Source organism: Sparassis crispa (assembly GCF_003851025.1).
Source record: "Sparassis crispa DNA, contig_000003F, whole genome shotgun sequence".
In the NCBI taxonomy this organism is placed as follows: domain Eukaryota; kingdom Fungi; phylum Basidiomycota; class Agaricomycetes; order Polyporales; family Sparassidaceae; genus Sparassis; species Sparassis crispa.
This window is the reverse complement of record NW_020939750.1, coordinates 1795589-1813912: the sequence shown is the minus strand read 5'-3', so window position 1 is coordinate 1813912 and position 18324 is coordinate 1795589. Positions and strand designations below refer to the sequence as shown.

Genomic DNA, 18324 nt, shown 5'->3' with positions numbered 1-18324 from the left:
GGTCGTCTGATGATAGTAAGGGTGATATGAAGGTATCCGCTATGAGAGGGGAAGCTGCGCAGTGGGAGAACCGTATTTATCTGCAATCGCGACATGGGAAAATCCGACCCCCTGAATTGTTTTGAACCGCTCTGAGTTGCTCCCGGCCTGAGGCTCCTCCTGAAGCAGTGACATCCTCGTATCGGCCACGATATAGACCAGGTCCAAGCACATGAGAAGCATCGGTGACAGGGTTAATCATGTTGCGTCATCCATGTTCAGAGTATTCCATGGCAAGCGCGCACGGAAGATGCAGACGATTTTGTTCTCGGTGAAGAACAGAGATTATGATATGAGCCTCACAATACTTAGAAAGAAGAGTGATTCAGATATTGATCAACATGCTCGCGCGTGCGTAAGAGACCTTACTACTAGTACCTCAGGTGTCCCCCGATCCGCGCAAGCCTAAGTTGGCCTTCCATTCAAAGCAGATAGTGTGTACAGATATTATGTATGTACAGACGTCTGCGTGTCCGGTGCTGGTTTCGTTCTGGTGTGGAGTCAAGTAGCGGCGCTTCCTAAGCGCCCGCCGTCGGTCGGTGATTGCTAGCCTCGTGCTCATTTGACCGTGACTGTGTTACCTGTCTCCATTCTCCCAGTAGTCAGGCTTCTACTACATCTTGGAGTGCCAGTCCTGCGCACTGGCAGATAAATGGACTATTTTTCCAAGTTTCTAAGATCAGGCAGTCAACCAACTCTGAAAATCGAGGTATGTATACACCAGCTAGAAATACTGCATCGTCTGAGCTTTCCTTCCAGGTCGACCATGCACTGGAGTTTCACAAGTCGTGGGTTCTGGTTAAGGTGTGCTCTTTCTCTGTAATGACCGGTTCTCAACTAACCAGGAATACTTAAGACGACGTTATTGCAACCCGACGAGCGTCAGCTATCTCGGGGTATAAAGTCGACTGATGTACCCGCGCATCTGCAGTCCATGGTCGACGCGCTCGTATGGGAATCGACACGCACAGAGGAAGGGTGAGTTGAATATTGTAGTTGTTTAGCTCAGTGCGCGACCTCATAGATCAGATGCTAGCGGGACGGGTGCCTGCCTAGAGTATTTGTTGAAGAACGGTCAGTTTCTCTTGTGAACAGAGGCGACCGCGTTCTAACGTGGCACACATGTTTGTTCCCTGCAGATGTCTTGGGTACTCTTGTCAAGCTCAGTGAATCTGATCGTCCATTTGGTATTCAAGCCGAAGTACTACGCTCAGTCCAGAACATGGTAGTGCTACTCGACGAGCAGTTCCTTGTACATTCCGCAGTACACAAAGCCGTGCTCCGGCTACTCAGGAATTGTGTGGGGGATGATATACAAGAGCAACTTGACGGTAGAAACAAGGTCATGGGGGCCGCCGGAAATACCACGAGAAGCCAGCCGTCAGAGTACGAGGAGGACTGTGCGTCACAACATTATCATGATTCGGATATAAACTGATGTCCGTCTTCTAGTGGTCAATCTCCTGTGTATTCTCTGCAGTCGCATTCGCACATATCGGGACTTGTTGATGATATTCTTCCACGACAAGCAGTGGTATCGCCCCGAACCATTATTCTCGGTTCAGGAAGAGGAAGAGGATCAGGAGGAAGAAGAAGAACAAAAACAAAAGGAGCAGCGGGCAGAAGAATCTTCAGATGGAGTCGCAGGCGATGCGTCTAGAACCAAATCCGTATCCTCCCCTACACCTTCCCAGGACACTACTAGTTCCGCCCCAGCGTCCTCCATCACCACCAAGAAACCCGAATACGAATTTCTGCTTTTCAACTATCTCCTCCGTTTCGTGCATCGTGAAGGCCAGATTGGCGATTTCGCTCGCGCTGGCCTTCTTTTCCTCATGGATGTTGCGATGTCCCCGGGAGATTCCACACAGAGGCCGACGCCGGAGGAAAGCCTTGCATTATCGTCATCCACGTCTACCTCAGACACCCTTCCTTCGTCCGATCCCACTACCGACGCGGCTCTGGCACTTGCCGAGTATATCCTCGACGGAGATTTTTCAGAGGTACTTGCGGCCGGTCTTTCAGCTGTGTACTCTCTGTTGCCGTCCAAGTTGGACATCCGGCCACCGGCCCCCAAGGGAAACGCCAGTGGTACTGGCATGACACTCGGTAGCGATCCGATCGAACTCTCGGAAAATGAGAAGGAGAAGCTTGAGGTTGCTCAAGAGAAGAACCACGCGATAGGTATTGAAGATTCATCGAGTCCCGATTTTAAGGCGCGTCTCGACCATTTCTTGAAGTTACTCGAGTTCCTACAAGACGTCTTGCGGCGCAATGTGGTACACGACACACCGGATGGGTTGGACGCGTCGACTCTCGTGGGTTCTGCCATCGTCCAGTCGATCCTGGATGCAGTTCGAAGGGTCTTTCTGGAGAACGTGCTCTATCCGTCCATCCTTGAATGTTCAGATGCGGATGGAAGTGCCGTCGCAGTCATGTCTTACATTGAGATCATGATCAGGACACTGGAATGTGGGCAGCTGGGCGATCTCCTCATCGATTTCCTCATGAGTGAGGACAACAGCGACGATGTCAACCGTATCCGTCCCCGTTCACAGTCGATGCTTAATCTCAGCGGCAATGTACCTCCCAGTGCGAAGTCTAGTGCTGCTGTCTCCAAGCAGACAAAGGCTCAGCGACGCAAGAGCACCGCCATGGTCCTTTTGGAGATGGAAGCTCCGGACTCGAGACGGCAATCGGAATATTTCACATCAATGGGTCGTTTTACGTTGAAGGATTTGCTCCTGAGCAACCTTCGGTCGAAGTCCCAGCCAACTGCAACGGCCGCTCTGCAACTCCTGCAAACCCTACTCCTCCAGTACTGTCCATTATGTGTGGACAGGTTGTTTATTGTCATTTATGATCCTAAAGCTACTAGCTTCCCTCAACCGGCGGCGCTGCTGGCAGCACCAAAATTTTCCCCAACCATCGATGACGATGGTGATGAGAAGTTCATATACCCCGGTGCCGATGATATCAAGGTACCTGCTACGAGCGATAGTCCATCGTCGACAGCGTCAGTTGTCTTCATGCAACCCGAGACCACATACTGGACCCACGAGCGGGAAATGGGGTTGTATTTGACTCTCGTCTCCCGAGTTGATCCTAACCACAACGAAGACGCTTTCAGCACTGGTTATGACCACTACCTCCGAGATGCCCTCATCTCGATCCAGAGTCAACCTTGCTTCCAGGTAGAGGTTGACGCTGAGACGAGAGCGAGCTTGAAGCATCGTCTTAATCCCAATGATCCAGTGCTCTCGCTGGTACTGGAATCTCTCAGAAGATTCTTCTCCAATCCACCAGAAATGAACATGGCGTTGACAGGCGTGTTAGCCACGTTGGCGGTATGTCCAGACCGATCACTCGCTGGCTGGTTGACGTTTGCCCCCAAAGACAAGGCAAGTTCTTCGACGGTACGGGGAACGAGCGGGAGCACTCTGACTTACGGAGATGATGGGGATGACCGTTCCATCGATTTCCGCATTGAGGAAAAGCTCGAGTCTGAGCACAACTCCCTCCCCGCTTCCAGTATGGACGAGCAATCGCGGCCGGTGGTACATTCCGTCTTCCACGGACTTGTCTCACAATTGGAGCGGTACAGGCAACTGGTCGACAACTTTGATCAGTTCCTCATCGAGCGGCGGCAGGGTTTACTGTTTTCAGAAAACCTTACGGACGCTCTCACACTTGCATTGGAGTTCGACGGTAGTGGTACTACGCGTTCAAGTTCTGCCACGACCGTTGCATCTGCTCCCGCAGAACCTAGCACCCCACGGCACAAGCCGAAGGCGAAGTCAGCATCGTCGTCCTTCGTATCGTTCTTGACGCCAAAAAAGAACAAGGCTTCAAAGGTGCCTCAGGCAGAACCTGCGACTCCTTCCCGCGGACACAGGGCTGTCGACGCGAGTCCGTTTGGTCCGCACTATCAGAAGACGGGTGCGATTGTGGTGGAACCGTTCGTTGCGCCTGCTCCTTCCTCGGGCCCTTGGACTCCTGCCAAACCACGCAAGTGGAATGCCGACGAGGAGGACGTATTCAGTGCGTCTGCGCAATGGAGCGAGAGACGCGAAGAGTACGATGAGGATGAGGAGGATGAAGCACAACTGCAGACAACCACCGTCACCCTTTCACGGCTGCTGGACAACGTGGTGATATTAGAGGAATCAATCAAAGAGCTGGTAGCCATTATTCATGCGAGGCGCAGTCTTGGAATAGATTCCATTCGCTATCTGTAATTTATTTGCTATCACTCTACTGTACCATAATGAGGATCATCTCATGCTGAATTTACTGGGTCGTGTAGGAGGCGATCCAGCCAACAATCCATAAAATGAGGATATAGTACAACATCAGATGATAACGAGAACAAGGAGTAACTAACTCATCGCGCTTTCCAACCTTCAGCCTTTGCTTTCCTTCCTTTTTCACCTGGTGCACTTCCGCCCTTCGGTCTGTCTGCGAACAGTTTCTGCTGCAATTTCTCGAATTCTTCGTCATCTATGTCAGGGGGATCGAAACTCTTTTTTGTCTTCTTCTTAGGTGACTCCTCGTCATCCACTGGGCCATCACGACGCTTTGAGCCTTTCTTCGCGTTCGCGCCACGCTCCGGCTCCGCATACTTGGCAGCGAGACTGTCTAAAAAGCCATCCACATTCTTCTTCCTCTTCAGGATGAGAGCCTGCAGCGCGGAATGGTCTTCCCCGCCATCTTCATCCTCGTCCTGCTGCTTGCCTTTGCCCTTTCTCTTTCCCTTCTTCGAGCTCGGCTTTCCACTCCCGTAGAAATCTTCCCATAGGCCCAGCTCCTTTGCGAGTTCCTCCGCCTCTTTCGCCTCCTTGTCGCTCTGCTTCTTGCGGACGAGTCTCGCCTTCTCGTCCTTGCTGCTCGACTCCCACTTGGGTAGCGATGAGAGTTCGCCGTTGCGGATAAGGTCCGAAATGACGAGAACGAACCGCGCTTCGTCGTCGTGAGTCGAGTGGGGAATATGTTTCATGATCTCTCCAATGGCACCCTTGCAGGAATGATACGCCTTCCTAATATCTTCTACCTCCTCCGCAGAGCCTGAAACTCGTGGGTATTGAGCGTGACTACGCACACAATGCTGGCACGAGACGCACCCTGATATTCATTCTTGTGCTCATCCAGCTTCTCTCTCGTGACACTCTCGAACAGATCCTCAAAGTACGCGTCCCAGCCGTCCTCCCCAGGCGCGAGGTCGAGGCCTTCATCCGTCTTCCCCGTCAGGTCGTACCGCTTCCTTCTCTTCTCGTCAAAGAGCACGGCATACGCGAAGCCGACCTGCTGGAACTTGAGAGACGCGTCCGCCTTGGCCGAGTCACTGGCGGTGGCGTGTTTGTCGGGGTGGTATGTGAGTGCGAGGCGGCGATAGGCTTTCTTGACCTGGTCTGAGGTGGCATCCGATTTGACAGAGAGTACGTCGTAGAGATCGACCTCGTTGTTGCCGGGGAAGAACTGGGAGATTGGGTCTTCGCGGTCGTCCATGGTGGTGGCTGCTATTCAAGTGTCGACGCGACTGTAACGCGAAGCGCGTGACACGCGTCTCAGCGTCCAAATTTGGCACAAGAGGCGCCACCACGAGCATCGAGTTTTGGCTCATAAGCTTGCAAGCTCCAGTTAATAAAATAGTTCCAGTGTCGTGCAATAAATGGTATCTAGATCATAGATGTACAACGAGGTAGGTGTCACTACGGAGCAGCTGAGAAGGCGTAAGCATTATTAAAGCATGTCCATCGAGCCCGATCGTGAAGTACCACCCATCATAAGTCCACATCCACAAGGGTATTAGTGTATCACCAAGATTACTCGATAGAGATCCTCTGCGCCATCTCCACGCCTGCGCTGTAGGACGGTTTCCGCGTGTGCTTCTCCCCTGCTGGATCGAAGATGTAGGATGAGTACCTCGGCCCGGTGGTGACATCTCAAAAAAGCAATCACCGATTAAGTCATGCACCATACTTATTGCGAGAGGCTTGTAATACCCACCGTGGAGCTTCGACTTATCGAGACCTTTGTCAAAGTCGGCGAAACAGCGCACGCCCATGCCAAACGTGGCGAAAAGTAGCAGTGAAGCAGCGATGGCTATGAAGCGGACACTGTTCAGCGAAGGGATCCCGGAGGTATGCGCGTCACGTACTGAATACTGTTAGTGTAGCTCGTGTCGAGAGGTATTGCTGGTCGGATGACGGTTCATAGAAACGAACAAGTTTGTAGACTGAAGCACTTCGTTATCCACGTGATCTAGATGTTGTTGACGCGTGAACTTACTGACTGTCGATACGACATCAGTATCGTCTTGTATATGAGCGGACGTGATCACTCACAGTATGTTTGAGCTGCCAGCATCAAAATGAGAGAGATCGACATCAACCTGCTACAGCGTCACAGATCTGTGGGACGTTCGTTGCAGAAAGACGCACCACTTGATCTCTCTTTGCACGGCAATGCCGGACAAAGCAAGCAATATTAGAACGATGGGTATAGCGGCCACCGTCAACCCAAACTCGGCGCTATTTTCTCTTAGCACTATGATAAGCAACTTGACGGCACTTCAATAACGGACCCAAAGGTGATATAGCGATCATACGTACCTGCATGGTGACACCAGTAAACGCGAAGAAGTCGAACTTCAGCAGGCAAATCAGAATTTGGTAGTACTGGTACATCGCTATCCAAACGGAGTCAGAACACAGCGCTATCCGGAGAGTCACAGGCCACTTACTCTTCATCTTTGGGTCGGCGCCAACGACGTGGAAGATCGCCCATCTAGTCAAGCAAGCGTCATAAAGGGCCCACGAAGCACAATGAAAAACCATACCCAAACTCGTAGTAAAGATGTCTGAAAAAGTAGAGCATAACGAACCACGCCACACCGATGACAATTGGTGTGACAACCAAGAAGGGTAATACTTTATGCCATAGACTCCCGGGACCAGAAGTGTTCTGCGGAAATGTGACTTCTCCGCTATGTTGTTCTTCGAACTAAGACTTACTAGAACACTGCCACTGTCCCAAACTAATGCGGTTCTCGTTTCGTGAATTTGTAGGGCAGCCATAACCGTGAGCCCCATGTGGAACACTGCATACGATTGGAACACATATCCTAGAGACAATACAGAGTAACTCACAAAGAATTCCGATTAGTTGAATGACATTTCGCAATCTCAACGCATCGAAGGTCATCACAAGCTCGAAGATCCTATAGACCATGAGTTGACGAACGTTCTCAAATTTGTAGACTTACTCTGCCAGTGCGAATAGTGCCAGATAACATGGCAATGTCTGCATATCAAATGGGTTAAAGTGGGTCGGTACATTCGCACTCAACCTCATACCTTGTACCGAGTAATGGTATAATCAACGTCCGGCTCCACCTAATCCCAGTTTCAGAGACATGAGCATCCACGGGAGCTTGGAGTGACACGAAATGTAAGCTCACGAATGCGAAAGTGATCGCGACCATCACAAGTACCACGATCGCCTCTAAACAAGACCACTTCAGTCAGAACGCGTGATCGGCCACTTCTGTATAGGAAACACCAACGCAACACGACTGTGAAAGAACATGATCAGCATCCTGGACAAAATGTATGGCGCAAACGGCACATACTGGTACCCACGAAGGCCCGCTGTGCTCTGGTACTCAAGAGGGGTTCAACAGCCATCGCGACTCGAGCTTCAAGGTATAAGGTGGCTGTAGGACTGTAGCGTCCTCGACGAACAGATGGGAGCACGCGAGATCGTCAAACGGGGAGAAAGAGGGGCGCCGTGGGTGGCGAAGATATACGCAGAGTCGGAAGGCACTGCGCAGGGATCAACACCGTGGACGGAAACACTTGAAACGTTCACTGCCTTACGTAAGCTCCTCGCCGAAGCTTGGCCTCGGGCGAGCACCCTGGCGGCTGTCAGAAGCTATTGCCGCACCCGTATAGCATGCTCTATCCTATTAGGTCTCGTATCTTCATTCTGGAATCCCTTCGACTCGAGGTATGTTCTAGGACAGCTGAACTATGTCTGGCGTGGGCGCTTCATGATGATGCGGCCGTGCACTGCGATGCTCAACGTTACAGGGAACATTCCCTGAATGGCAACGGTGAATCGTTCAAGATATCGCCAAGACGCTGGCAACTGCGCGCTGGGCGCTGAGAATTATTTTTTCCGAGTTTCCGAGAGAGCGGACCGCGACCTGCAGGAAAAGAAGTGTGCACCTAAGTTGCCTCATTTTATCTCACATGATAGACAATACCCGGTTCTATGCTCTCTTGCTTGTGTACTTGGCAAGTTTGTCAGAATTCTTCTCCTGCACGTAGGCTGCACGCAACAGCTGTTGCCACTTCCAACTCTTCCCTCCATAAGCACCTGACATTCTCCTCCATCCAAGAATACCACCCACTCGTCCCGGAACCGCTCAACGTGATTCGCATACCGTCTCGCGCTCTTGCGGCGACAAGTTCACAGATATCGAGTAATGTATTTCTCCAGAGCCTCTCGTTGTCTTCTGAAACTGACGAAGTACGGCCGTTGATGGTGTCCTTCCAAGACCTGAGGATTACGTCCGACGCCGAGTCGGGCGGCACTTGTGGACCCAGACTCTCGACGACGTGGTACAGTCGCAATGCTGTGATCATGCGGTATGAGGGATGCGCGGGCTGGGGCGACGAATGAAGGCTCCAATCACTGTAATTAAGAAGACGGTAGTCAGTATATTTACGCGAGTACATGGGTGATAGTACCCCCAGTAACCTTCATCTTCCAGTTCCTGCCGTATCCAAGATTGGAATCGACTTTCTGAGAAGAGCTTTTCCATAACGTCTTGCAGATCAATATCTGCGGAGAATTCGCCAATGGCACCTGCATTGGGTGGGAAATTGTCCAGGAAACCGTAATTCACGAAAAGTGTGCGGTTTGGATGACCCCCGTATCGCAAGAAAAGTTGTTGTCCCTCGACAATGTCGGAGGAGCATACGAACGTGAGATTTCGGGTGAGCTTATTTGACGCCTTCGTACCCGGTAGGTCTAAGTCATTCACTGGAACGATGTGTGGTGTCTCGCTGTGGTTTGCAAAGTCAAGAATAGGACAGAGCGTCAGGTTATCTGGATCTGATTGAGACGGTGTCACACGATAGTATATGCACCGTGTATTCACTGCAGGTCTCGATTTCATTAGACTCTTTTGAGTATAATTCCACATAATCCTGCTCACCATTGAGCCATGCCCAGAGAAAATCGTCCACGACAGAATTGAAATCCCCCGCGCATCCCGATTTGTTGAAGTCGGATCGGGATGACATTGTCATAATATCAGGCTCCTCGTTCTAGGTGATCCTATAGATTTTCAAGGCAATGCTATGTCACGGGGCTTACCATGCATTTGTTCACGACCTCCCAATCCTTGAGGAATCGTGCAGATAAATTCTCCAACGCAGCAAGGACGCTTGGGGGTAGACTTTTGAGCAACTGGCTTTCTGTGTCATGTTCGTTGGACGTATGTCTTTTCATGAACCACGTTACAGGATGACTAGAGAAGTCTCGAGGTAAAGTCGAGATATACGGGCCGTAGACGAGATCCAACGAATCTTCATCTTGTGCCGGTCGATGCAACAACAGATAGAGCGAGATTTGCTGGACAGCCGTCATTTCTCTGACACGAGGGGAAAAGATCGCAGAGAGGGTATTGATGTTGATCATAGCCTTAGCAGGCACTGTGAATAACACTGTGGAGGGCTTCACACATCAATTTTGCAGTTAGCTTCGATCTCTGGCAATAGGATTGAGGTTCGCTGGAGACTTACAGGGCATGCTCTGGTAGCAAACAGACCCTTCCCAGCATCTTTCCATCGCGACATTTTCACGTCAGAAACAGGATTGATATCCAGAATGAATGCACTCGACCTTTAGTGTCTCTGCATTCGACGAGCAAAGCGTCGACAACATCCATGCCATGCTGGTTCTTCAACCAGGAGAGTAAGCAGCGCCAGCGTCTTTCGTCGTTCATCCCCAGGCTCGAGCTCGCGTTATCCATTTCGAACCGGTGACGCCACCGCTTATTGCTTAAGATTGCGATGCACCGAAGCTTAATGACCTATCTGCAGGCTGTCGACTTATCCCCAGTTCTATCTCGAGTAGTGTGAAGCGCAGAGCACTGGGAAAGCGCGAAGAAGTATGACACAACTCATGCGGACGATGATGATAGCAATTGATCAGATAGCATCCAGTGATCATCCCAGCTGGCACCCGGCTCTCCTTCCTTCCGAGGCTTTCGCGAGCATACAAAGCAGCTGGTGGGCAGCAGCAGACATTTGCGACTGTGTTCTCTCGCAAAATGTCGGTCTTCAACGCCTCTCGTCTGCTCGGGAAGACTGTCCTGATCACTGGCGCGAGCGCCGGTATCGGAGCCGTGAGTGCATCCACCCTTTGCAGTGCGCTGTAGTTTACAGTAGCATTCGGACAGGCGACTGCCATTTTGTTTGCGAAGGTCTGGCCAATGCCAATTGTTCCGAGGCATGATCTGAGTCTCGACAGTAGGGCGGATCGAATTTGGTCCTTTGTGCGCGGCGTGCCGACGCCTTGAAGAGCGTCGCAGACGCATGCATCGCGGCGCATAAGGAAACGGGCCTGCAACAAGGTGGGAAGGTTACCGCCATCCAGCTCGATGTTGCAGACAAGGTGCAGGTTGCATCGTTGCTCGACAAGATCCCGCCAGAGCTTCGTCAGGTCGATGTGCTCGGTGAGTGACCATGGGGTCCGTGGGTTTTACAGAATGATGACTATCATATGCAGTCAACAACGCTGGGTTCGTCCACGGTGTCGACCGCGTCGGTGACATTTCGTCGGCAGACGTCGAGAACATGTTTGCGACGAACGTCCTCGGTCTCATCGCCATGACCCAGGTGTTTATCAAGGGTATGCGCTCGGTTGTGATATTTGCATACGAGTCTTCCTAACCTCGATATTGTTTCTACAAATTACCTGAATGTCAGAGTTCAAGGCTCGGAAGGCTGGACACATCATCAACCTCGGTTCCGTAGCAGGTCTGTCTAAATCAGAATTCGATCCTCGTCTCCTGTAACCTCAGGCAGGACGCGAGCCCTATGTCGGCGGTAGCATTTATTGTGCCACCAAACATGCTGTCAGGGCATTCACAGGTTCTCTTCTGAGGGAGGTGGTGGATACACCGATCAGGGTTACTGAGATCCAGCCCGGTCAGTCCACCTCAGATAATCCTTTCATTCACGTTCTTACGTGCAACTATACAGGTATGGTGGAGACCGAGTTCTCCGTTGTTCGGTTCGGAGGTGACAAGGCTGCCGCGGATAAAGTATACGAGGGTCTCCAGCCATGTGGGTTGCATTCATCCCTCACTCTGGGTTTCCATCTGACTGTCGTAACGTAGTGACCGCTGAAGACATCGCCGAGGAAATTGTGTGGGCTGCCTCCCGCCCACCACATGTCAACCTTGCCGAGGTGTTCGTGCTTCCGGTAAACCAGGCCTCTCCTACCATCAGTTACAGGGGTGGAAAGTGAGTAAATCAGTTAAAGAAGATCCGTGCTCACTACATGGCGGTGAAGACTGTAGATAGTGTGTGTCTATGTACGTTACATCCAACTTGTATCTTCATGCAGATCATTCGTCAATATGATTCGACTGGTATGGACATACAGTGGTATAGAAATAATCACCGGGACGCAATAATACGCAAGTAGACTAGATGATATAGATCATGCGAGTTCGAGCGAGAAATTTACCAATGATGAGTATAGAAACCGATATTTCAGCTCTTGGATTTCTTGCTTTTATTTCTCGTCACCTTGGCCGCTGGAGCAGGCGGAGGGGTTTGGGGCGGATCATCCTCCGCAGGGTCATCATCATACACGAACTTCTTCACAACGACGTTCTCATGGACAAGATCAGTCAGAGGAACATCCGCGTTGACGACATTCCCCAACGTGTCCAAGCGAACAGCCTACGAGAGACGTTTGAGTTCAAGGTTGGAGACAGGCTGTGAAGCGCATACCTTCGCAGTATGAGCCAAACAGCCCTTCATTACAGGCTCGCCCTTGGGAGGCTTTCGAGGGTTTAAAGGACTGTCGTCCAAATACACCATAGTCGCAAGCCCACGATCCCATCTGACTCGCCTTTCGTCCTTCACTGCTTCATCTGCCTCTGTTCTTCCCCGCTTCGCAGGTCGTTCATATCGGTCGGGAGTTTCGTAATCCTCCTCGTCACCAGGGCCTCTCCGATGCCTGAGGGGAACACCGTCCACGTCAACGCTTAAGATGCTGAAATCCCCGACGTCGCTACTTCCGTCGGGTTCAGAGGTTCCTTCGCCTGCTGACCTTCTCGCCCTCCTTTCAGCACGTTCCTTTCGTTCTTGCACCTTCATCTCCTTCTGGCGGTCAAGTATTGTCCGGACTTTGGTAGTAGGACTCTCCGGCCTCAACCCTTCTTTCCGTATCACCTCCGTCTGCAGCGCTACCATTTGTTGTTGATTCTTCGTCGTGTTCGATGTAGTAAGGGCCTTCAAAGCCAAAGCGCTCATCCCAGAGAACACACTGGGCTCTATGACCACGGGACGCTTCCGACGTGGCTGAAGCGGTTGTACAGTTGTGGCAGCTATCGCTCCGAATACATCAGATGAACGTCCTACACGCCGCCGTGAACGAGCGGAACGACGAGTATCAGAGGTAGTAGAAGGCTCGACCTGAGGTGGAGAAGGAGGTTCTGCAGACGTCACCTTCGATTCTCGTGACGTGGTGTAGAGGGACGATTCACAGGAAGGGCCAGCTATAGGTGTTGGGGATCGATGTGGTGGCGAACGGGGTGATTGATGGAGAATGGGCACATTGTCCTGTTTATCGGGAAAAGATTGCTGTAGGGTGTTCTCTTCTTCTACTGGCTGCTTCTGCGCGGTCTCCCAAAAAAATTGCCGAGGTTTCTTCCAGTCAACAACTCGCCGCATCTTGATAGGGCCCTGCCCCTTGATAGTACTCGGTTCCGCCTGAGCTTGTTCGTTCGGCGGAATTGTCACAGCAAGAATCGGGGCAGATTTCGACGTGTGGCTGAACATACCCGACATGACCTTTCTCATCATCACAATAGGCATGCCCGGTGGTGAAGCCTTCGACCTTTCGCAGTCTCTTTTCCTCTTCAAGGAAGTGGCCGCGGAGATCGTCGAATCCGGCTTATCATTCGTTGGGTCTGATACCTTGCTTGACGGCGAGGCGAGATGTTTGGAGGGGTAATCTTCCGCGCTCTTGCCGTTGCCACGAGCAAGGCGCATGACTCTGAGGGGCTGGGCCTGCTCGTTGAATGTGATTAATATACAAGCGGCGACTTCAAACGAGTGGGTAGACTGACTGTCCGAGTGGCCGCCACAGCGTTAGTACTTGTACTGGCACCAGCTGCTCGGCGTGCGGACACTATTAACTTTGTATCTTTCTCTGCGTCTGTGTCCTGGGTTTTTGGCCTTGCATATGGCTTAGCACCAATCCTTGGGATCCTACTGGAAGCTGATGGCTGCCTCAGGCTAGAGCTCGGTTTCGTTGGACTAGATTTCGAAGGACTGGGAAGAGGGAGGCGCGAAGTACCAACGGGAGGTACGGGAGACTCAGCATCATTCTCTTCTACTTCAGGGATCGTCGGCTGGAGAAGTGGCGCTGCCACAATGGGGAATGGCAATATGACTCGGGCCCTCTCTGGTCTTGAACTATTTCCTGTCGGGGTACTAGTTGACGCATCTGAGTCGGAGGCGGAGGAACGTGGTTTCGCAAAGAATCCGTCTCTTCCAACTTTAAGAGCGAGAATAGGTCTGGTAGGTTCAGCGGAGCTCGCTCGCTGTTTCTGAATCACAGGTGGCTTCGGCTCGACGGACCTGCTTCGTTCCCTGGAAAATGCACGCATGGGCGAGCCCAGTCGAGTAGGCACCTTACCTTTTGCGGGAGTAGCCATAGCCATCGCCTCTGAAACCGGGATGCGCTTCGCAGGACTCCTGGCAGGATCATCTAGGGCAGTCCGCTTGAAAACAGGAGAGGCCGGAAAGCCGGTGCCAGCCGTGGTCTTCGAAAAGAGGGTGCTCGATGATGAGCCGTGCTTCTGCGCAGATAACATGCCTTGTGCAATGGCTTGCGCAATCGGTATCCGGCGTGCAGGCGTACGAAAAGTCGGGGAAGACGGGGTTACAGGTCCACCCTTGGTATCGGAGACACGTGTAGGGGAAGGGGATCGAGGGGATTGAGAAGGTAAGGAGATGGGGAGACAAGACGACGAGGGTGGGGACAGTGTGTATATGGGCTCCACTGCGACGGACGATGTAGAATCGCCATCTGAAGAACGAGAAGCGGTAGGAAGTAGCTGCATCAAAAGACCTGCAGACGTTGGAGACAAGGAACCTAGCTCGCGCTCAAACGAGGCTTGCGTGCCCTGCCTTTTCTGCTCTATTTTGAATGTGGGACCGTCCTCGTCGACCTTAGCAATACTGTTGTCCATAGTTACACCTTCTCTGGTCTTCTCAATGGACTTGGTGTCAGTGGAGATTAATGTCTGAAGCAGAATTATCTGTAAGTCCTGCGCGTTCGCTACGACCGTACTTTCCCGGGTCTTGCTGGACCCTTCCTCGCGAGTGGCTTCCCTGTTCTTTCCTTTCCTGACGAGAAGGCCTGGGGTTTTCAGATTACTTTCAGATCCTTGCTTGTCTTGTAGAGAAGCTTCCTGTGGTACAAGTGGACTACGGCTTCGCTGCCGCTGCGAAGACCGTCGCACAGGTGTGACAGGGTCTGGCACAGCTTCAGGTATGGGTACAGCATCATGCAAGTATGGAACAGGCTCAGAGTCATCGCGAGAGAGTTCCACTAATACTTGATCCTCTTCGTCAACAGACGCGGTGGTCTCTCGGTTGACGTCGGTCGTATCTGGGTTGGGAACTGGAGACAGAGCAAGCAAATCATCCACGGTTGTTAGAGTAGGATGGTATTCAGTGTCCGCACGTGCGGTAATAGGGTGAGGAGATGTTGAGGTAAATGAGAAAGAATTGAAGTTGATGAGATCTTGTTGAGAGGCGTTGTCGTAGGTCACTGGAATATGAGAATCCTGTATATATCTCACCTAATTAATGGAGTGCATGATGTAGCAGCAAACGTGGTCACGTACGGGTGAAATACTTCTGTAATGTCCGATGTCTGGAAGGTTTGGTGGAGGTGAGGGGTTGTCATGTGCGCGCAATATCTTGCTAGCCAACAAGGATGAGGGTTCTAACACGGCATATTCTATATTTTTGGGTCAGCGATCGCACCGCATCGAAACAGGCTCACCATCTGGCGGAGCATCATCGTGCATGGGCGTACCCTCCCGAGACATCAAGCCGGACTGACCTCCTTCATCGACTATCTCTTGCCCATCTCGCGGTCTTTCAGCAGAGCATGGGTCAACTCCTCCAATGTCAGATAACACGGCAGACCTTCGCGCCGGTTCTGCTACCGAATCTTCCGTCGTTGTAACTTGATGAGGTTCAGAGGGTGTAGTTACGGGCTCAATGTGAGCAGAATCGGTGTAAAACATCGACTCTGTTCCTGTTAATTCATCCAGCAAATACTAACAGAATACGCCGAACGCACCGTCAGGATCCGAGACCTCTGGCGACCGCTTACCCTCGTCAGGGTGCAAATCTTCCTCGTCGCTCGATCCACAGAGGAGGAGCGATTTGACAGGTATATGAGAAAACCTGGCCGATCTTCTCAGGGGAGTACGTAGCTTCGCATGAGGTGCGAATTTCTTCTCGGGTGATTGGAGAGGTCCAAAGTAAACCCTCGCGGAATCGGTGTTGACAGCGTCACTATCATCTTCAACAGAACTCGCACACGAGCGCGGAGAGCCAACTTCTGCCATTACCAGTCAGATGTAGGGAACGAGATTGTAGCATGCAGCCAGTTGATCGTGAAGGAGGCGATATGGATTGCGCTCGAGGAGACAGCGGAGCAAGTACTGCGTTGAAATCGCGTTTCCTCCACGTGATCGAGTGGCTCCAAGAAAGCGTGATTCAGGACCCTGGCATAAGTCACAGCACAACGCCCCGGATTTTGACGTCGGTGAAATCCGAGAAGAATGTCAAGTTTTCGATCATTCCTGCACGATTCTTCTGTAGATACTCAAGCTCGAGAATGTACAGAGTATTACAAATCTTTGGATCATTTTGCTATCATTATACTGAACATTTTTGCGAACATTTTGATGAACATATCATAACCGCTCCAGGGAGCCTGCACCACCCCCAGCTACCACCCGTCCCCTAGCTAGCTATTCCGTGCTCCCTGATTGATGTAGCAACTCATCTGTCAATCCCGCAGTGAAGCATATAAATCACGATGGATTAGGTTAACTAATGTCATGTCGCGCGCAAGCGCTCAGTGCACACGGATGATGGGCGAGAACATGGATCAAGGCATCATATCGCGGTCGGGAGTAAGCAGACCTTTCGCCCCATGCAAACGACTGCCCGTCTGTCCTCAGCCTCTGACGCAGCAACTCTACTCGGTCTTGCACATATCGACACCAGCATGGCGGATGAACCGGCTAACGGCGAGCAAGGGGTAACTGTGAAAAGGGCGAAGACGGCTGCGCTCGTTGCGCAGGTCTCCAACCACCAGATGCGGCTTGAACTCCTGGAGGAGGAGAAGGTTATGCTGCAGGCAGAGCTAGAAGAAACGAAGAAGTTACTGCATACCTATAGTGCTCGCTACACTGCAGTGTCGGAGCGGCTGGACAAGCAGGCTGACTTGATCTCGGGGCTGCAGACGCTAGTCGCCGACCTGCAGGAGCGTTGCGTCTCGTCTGATGAGTCGAATGGTAGTGCAGAGGGTTCGGACTCCGATGACGAGGTGCTTGACGAAAAGGAGAAGAGGCGGATTGAAGACAGCGTCGCCGCATTGAAGGACACTTCATACCGAGTCAGTGATAGATTTCACATGAATGTGATGATGCACTTACTCGGAAAACGTAGGAACTCGTTCGCCAGGCCTTTCAGACTCGCATGGGCATTCCAAACCTCAAACCGACGAGCCTGCCATGGTGGCCGAAGGATGGAGAGCCTTTACCGATTGACCCCGCGACCAAGACTGAGCTGATGCGCTTCCGCTGGGATCTCGGGTGGGATGCAGTCGAGAACTTTGAAAACATCAGCACCCTGGTTAGAATGATCATGCAGCAAGGTGGTGAGCTTGTACCCACCGCTGTAAAGGCTGTTCGAGCACTCGGAAGAGTTGATGTCGAGGATAGTGTCAAGAAGAAGTTTCTGGCACTGCAAAAAGCCTTGCGCGACGCACATAAGATTGAAGGACGTGGGCGATCGGTGACTGCGCAGATAGAGATTGATGGGATTGATGTGTTGCCGAGTGAAGAGGCGAACTCGAAGTTGCCAGCCAGAGGTCAGAAGAAGCCATCGCATAGGACCAGCCGCGCTAAGGGTGTACGTGATATAATTTAATGAGTTTATTCTCCATAAGCTCACATACCGATGCAGGAACTTCAGGTTCGCGAGCGCAAACGTGCACATCTGCCGAAGGAATCAATGTGGCATGACCCCAAGTATGATGCCGCGTTCACAGACAGCTTGATGTCCGACGATGAGGACGAGCTAAATGAGAAGGGAGAGTTCACCGGGCATTATATATAAAAGGCTCCCACATACCGGAGCCAAGTGGTAAGCATGTCGCTGAGGGCACATGGTTCCGAGGCTGATTATCATATACAACAGTTGATTGATCTCTTCAGAGAGATTGATGCCGCTCAGGATCCCACGCCATCGAGCAAGTACATCCCACGCATCAAGGCAGTAGAGACCATCGATGAGCCGCCAAAGGTGTCCAAGCTCCTCAAGAACAAAGCGCGACAGTGGATGATTGACCCGCACTGGTTGGCAGTCGAGACGAACCAGCAATACGATGTTGAGAGTCGTATCGTGAACAGTGGCAGGGCATGGGGCGATGATGAAGATCTGGAAGAGACTTTGGAGAAGCAGAAGCGAATGAGAGAAGAGAAGGCTGTGATTGTGAAGAACAAGAAAGCGCGCCTCGCTGAAAATGCACAGGATAAGGGAGAAGGATCATCGAAGCAGAAGGTGGCGAAGAAGAAAGGGAAGGGAAAGATAGTGAAGGTGAGCACTGGAGGGGATGCGGGCAAAGGTCAAAACGCTGCCGAGGACGACGACGATGACCTGTACTTCGATGATTAGCGTCGAACCTGTCTCCAATTCTGCACATACATTGCCATTTGTC

At 51.7% G+C, this 18324-nt stretch overlaps 8 protein-coding genes across 8 annotated transcripts; 4 read left to right on the top strand and 4 right to left on the bottom strand.

Annotated features, from left to right (window-relative positions):
* Positions 1 to 691: 691 nt before the first annotated feature.
* Positions 692 to 4277, top strand: SCP_0406910 (hypothetical protein; the record flags this gene model as incomplete). Its single annotated transcript, XM_027757419.1, has 6 exons — positions 692 to 748; positions 799 to 843; positions 896 to 1017; positions 1076 to 1113; positions 1179 to 1439; positions 1492 to 4277. The coding sequence occupies 6 exons, from the start codon at positions 692 to 694 to the stop codon at positions 4275 to 4277; spliced, it is 3309 nt and encodes a 1102-aa protein (XP_027613220.1).
* A 146-nt stretch (positions 4278 to 4423) lies between these two features.
* On the bottom strand, positions 4424 to 5544 carry SCP_0406900 (Uncharacterized J domain-containing protein; the record flags this gene model as incomplete). Its single annotated transcript, XM_027757418.1, has 2 exons — positions 4424 to 5103; positions 5160 to 5544. The coding sequence occupies 2 exons, from the start codon at positions 5542 to 5544 to the stop codon at positions 4424 to 4426; spliced, it is 1065 nt and encodes a 354-aa protein (XP_027613219.1).
* Positions 5545 to 5861: 317 nt separating this feature from the next.
* SCP_0406890 (UPF0658 Golgi apparatus membrane protein) lies at positions 5862 to 7724 on the bottom strand (the record flags this gene model as incomplete). The annotated part of the gene is made up of 16 exons (XM_027757417.1): positions 5862 to 5980; positions 6046 to 6141; positions 6197 to 6274; positions 6328 to 6330; positions 6384 to 6430; positions 6480 to 6598; positions 6651 to 6727; positions 6782 to 6825; positions 6878 to 7002; positions 7053 to 7138; positions 7188 to 7258; positions 7304 to 7341; positions 7395 to 7433; positions 7499 to 7542; positions 7604 to 7612; positions 7670 to 7724. 16 exons carry the CDS (start codon positions 7722 to 7724, stop codon positions 5862 to 5864), a joined length of 1050 nt encoding a protein of 349 aa, XP_027613218.1.
* A 621-nt stretch (positions 7725 to 8345) lies between these two features.
* SCP_0406880 (hypothetical protein) lies at positions 8346 to 10081 on the bottom strand (the record flags this gene model as incomplete). Its single annotated transcript, XM_027757416.1, has 6 exons — positions 8346 to 8736; positions 8793 to 9204; positions 9263 to 9374; positions 9424 to 9783; positions 9852 to 9889; positions 9952 to 10081. 6 exons carry the CDS (start codon positions 10079 to 10081, stop codon positions 8346 to 8348), a joined length of 1443 nt encoding a protein of 480 aa, XP_027613217.1.
* A 300-nt stretch (positions 10082 to 10381) lies between these two features.
* SCP_0406870 (NADP-dependent 3-hydroxy acid dehydrogenase) lies at positions 10382 to 11635 on the top strand (the record flags this gene model as incomplete). Its single annotated transcript, XM_027757415.1, has 9 exons — positions 10382 to 10456; positions 10511 to 10534; positions 10585 to 10786; positions 10840 to 10962; positions 11040 to 11090; positions 11139 to 11261; positions 11316 to 11399; positions 11453 to 11579; positions 11629 to 11635. The coding sequence occupies 9 exons, from the start codon at positions 10382 to 10384 to the stop codon at positions 11633 to 11635; spliced, it is 816 nt and encodes a 271-aa protein (XP_027613216.1).
* A 196-nt stretch (positions 11636 to 11831) lies between these two features.
* On the bottom strand, positions 11832 to 15940 carry SCP_0406860 (hypothetical protein; the record flags this gene model as incomplete). Its single annotated transcript, XM_027757414.1, has 6 exons — positions 11832 to 12023; positions 12075 to 13358; positions 13418 to 15145; positions 15206 to 15321; positions 15367 to 15618; positions 15670 to 15940. The coding sequence occupies 6 exons, from the start codon at positions 15938 to 15940 to the stop codon at positions 11832 to 11834; spliced, it is 3843 nt and encodes a 1280-aa protein (XP_027613215.1).
* Positions 15941 to 16533: 593 nt separating this feature from the next.
* SCP_0406850 (hypothetical protein) lies at positions 16534 to 17723 on the top strand (the record flags this gene model as incomplete). Its single annotated transcript, XM_027757413.1, has 3 exons — positions 16534 to 16998; positions 17052 to 17516; positions 17571 to 17723. The coding sequence occupies 3 exons, from the start codon at positions 16534 to 16536 to the stop codon at positions 17721 to 17723; spliced, it is 1083 nt and encodes a 360-aa protein (XP_027613214.1).
* A 33-nt stretch (positions 17724 to 17756) lies between these two features.
* Positions 17757 to 18281, top strand: SCP_0406840 (hypothetical protein; the record flags this gene model as incomplete). Its single annotated transcript, XM_027757412.1, has 1 exon — positions 17757 to 18281. The coding sequence occupies one exon, from the start codon at positions 17757 to 17759 to the stop codon at positions 18279 to 18281; it is 525 nt and encodes a 174-aa protein (XP_027613213.1).
* Between the last annotated feature and the right edge of the window lie 43 nt (positions 18282 to 18324).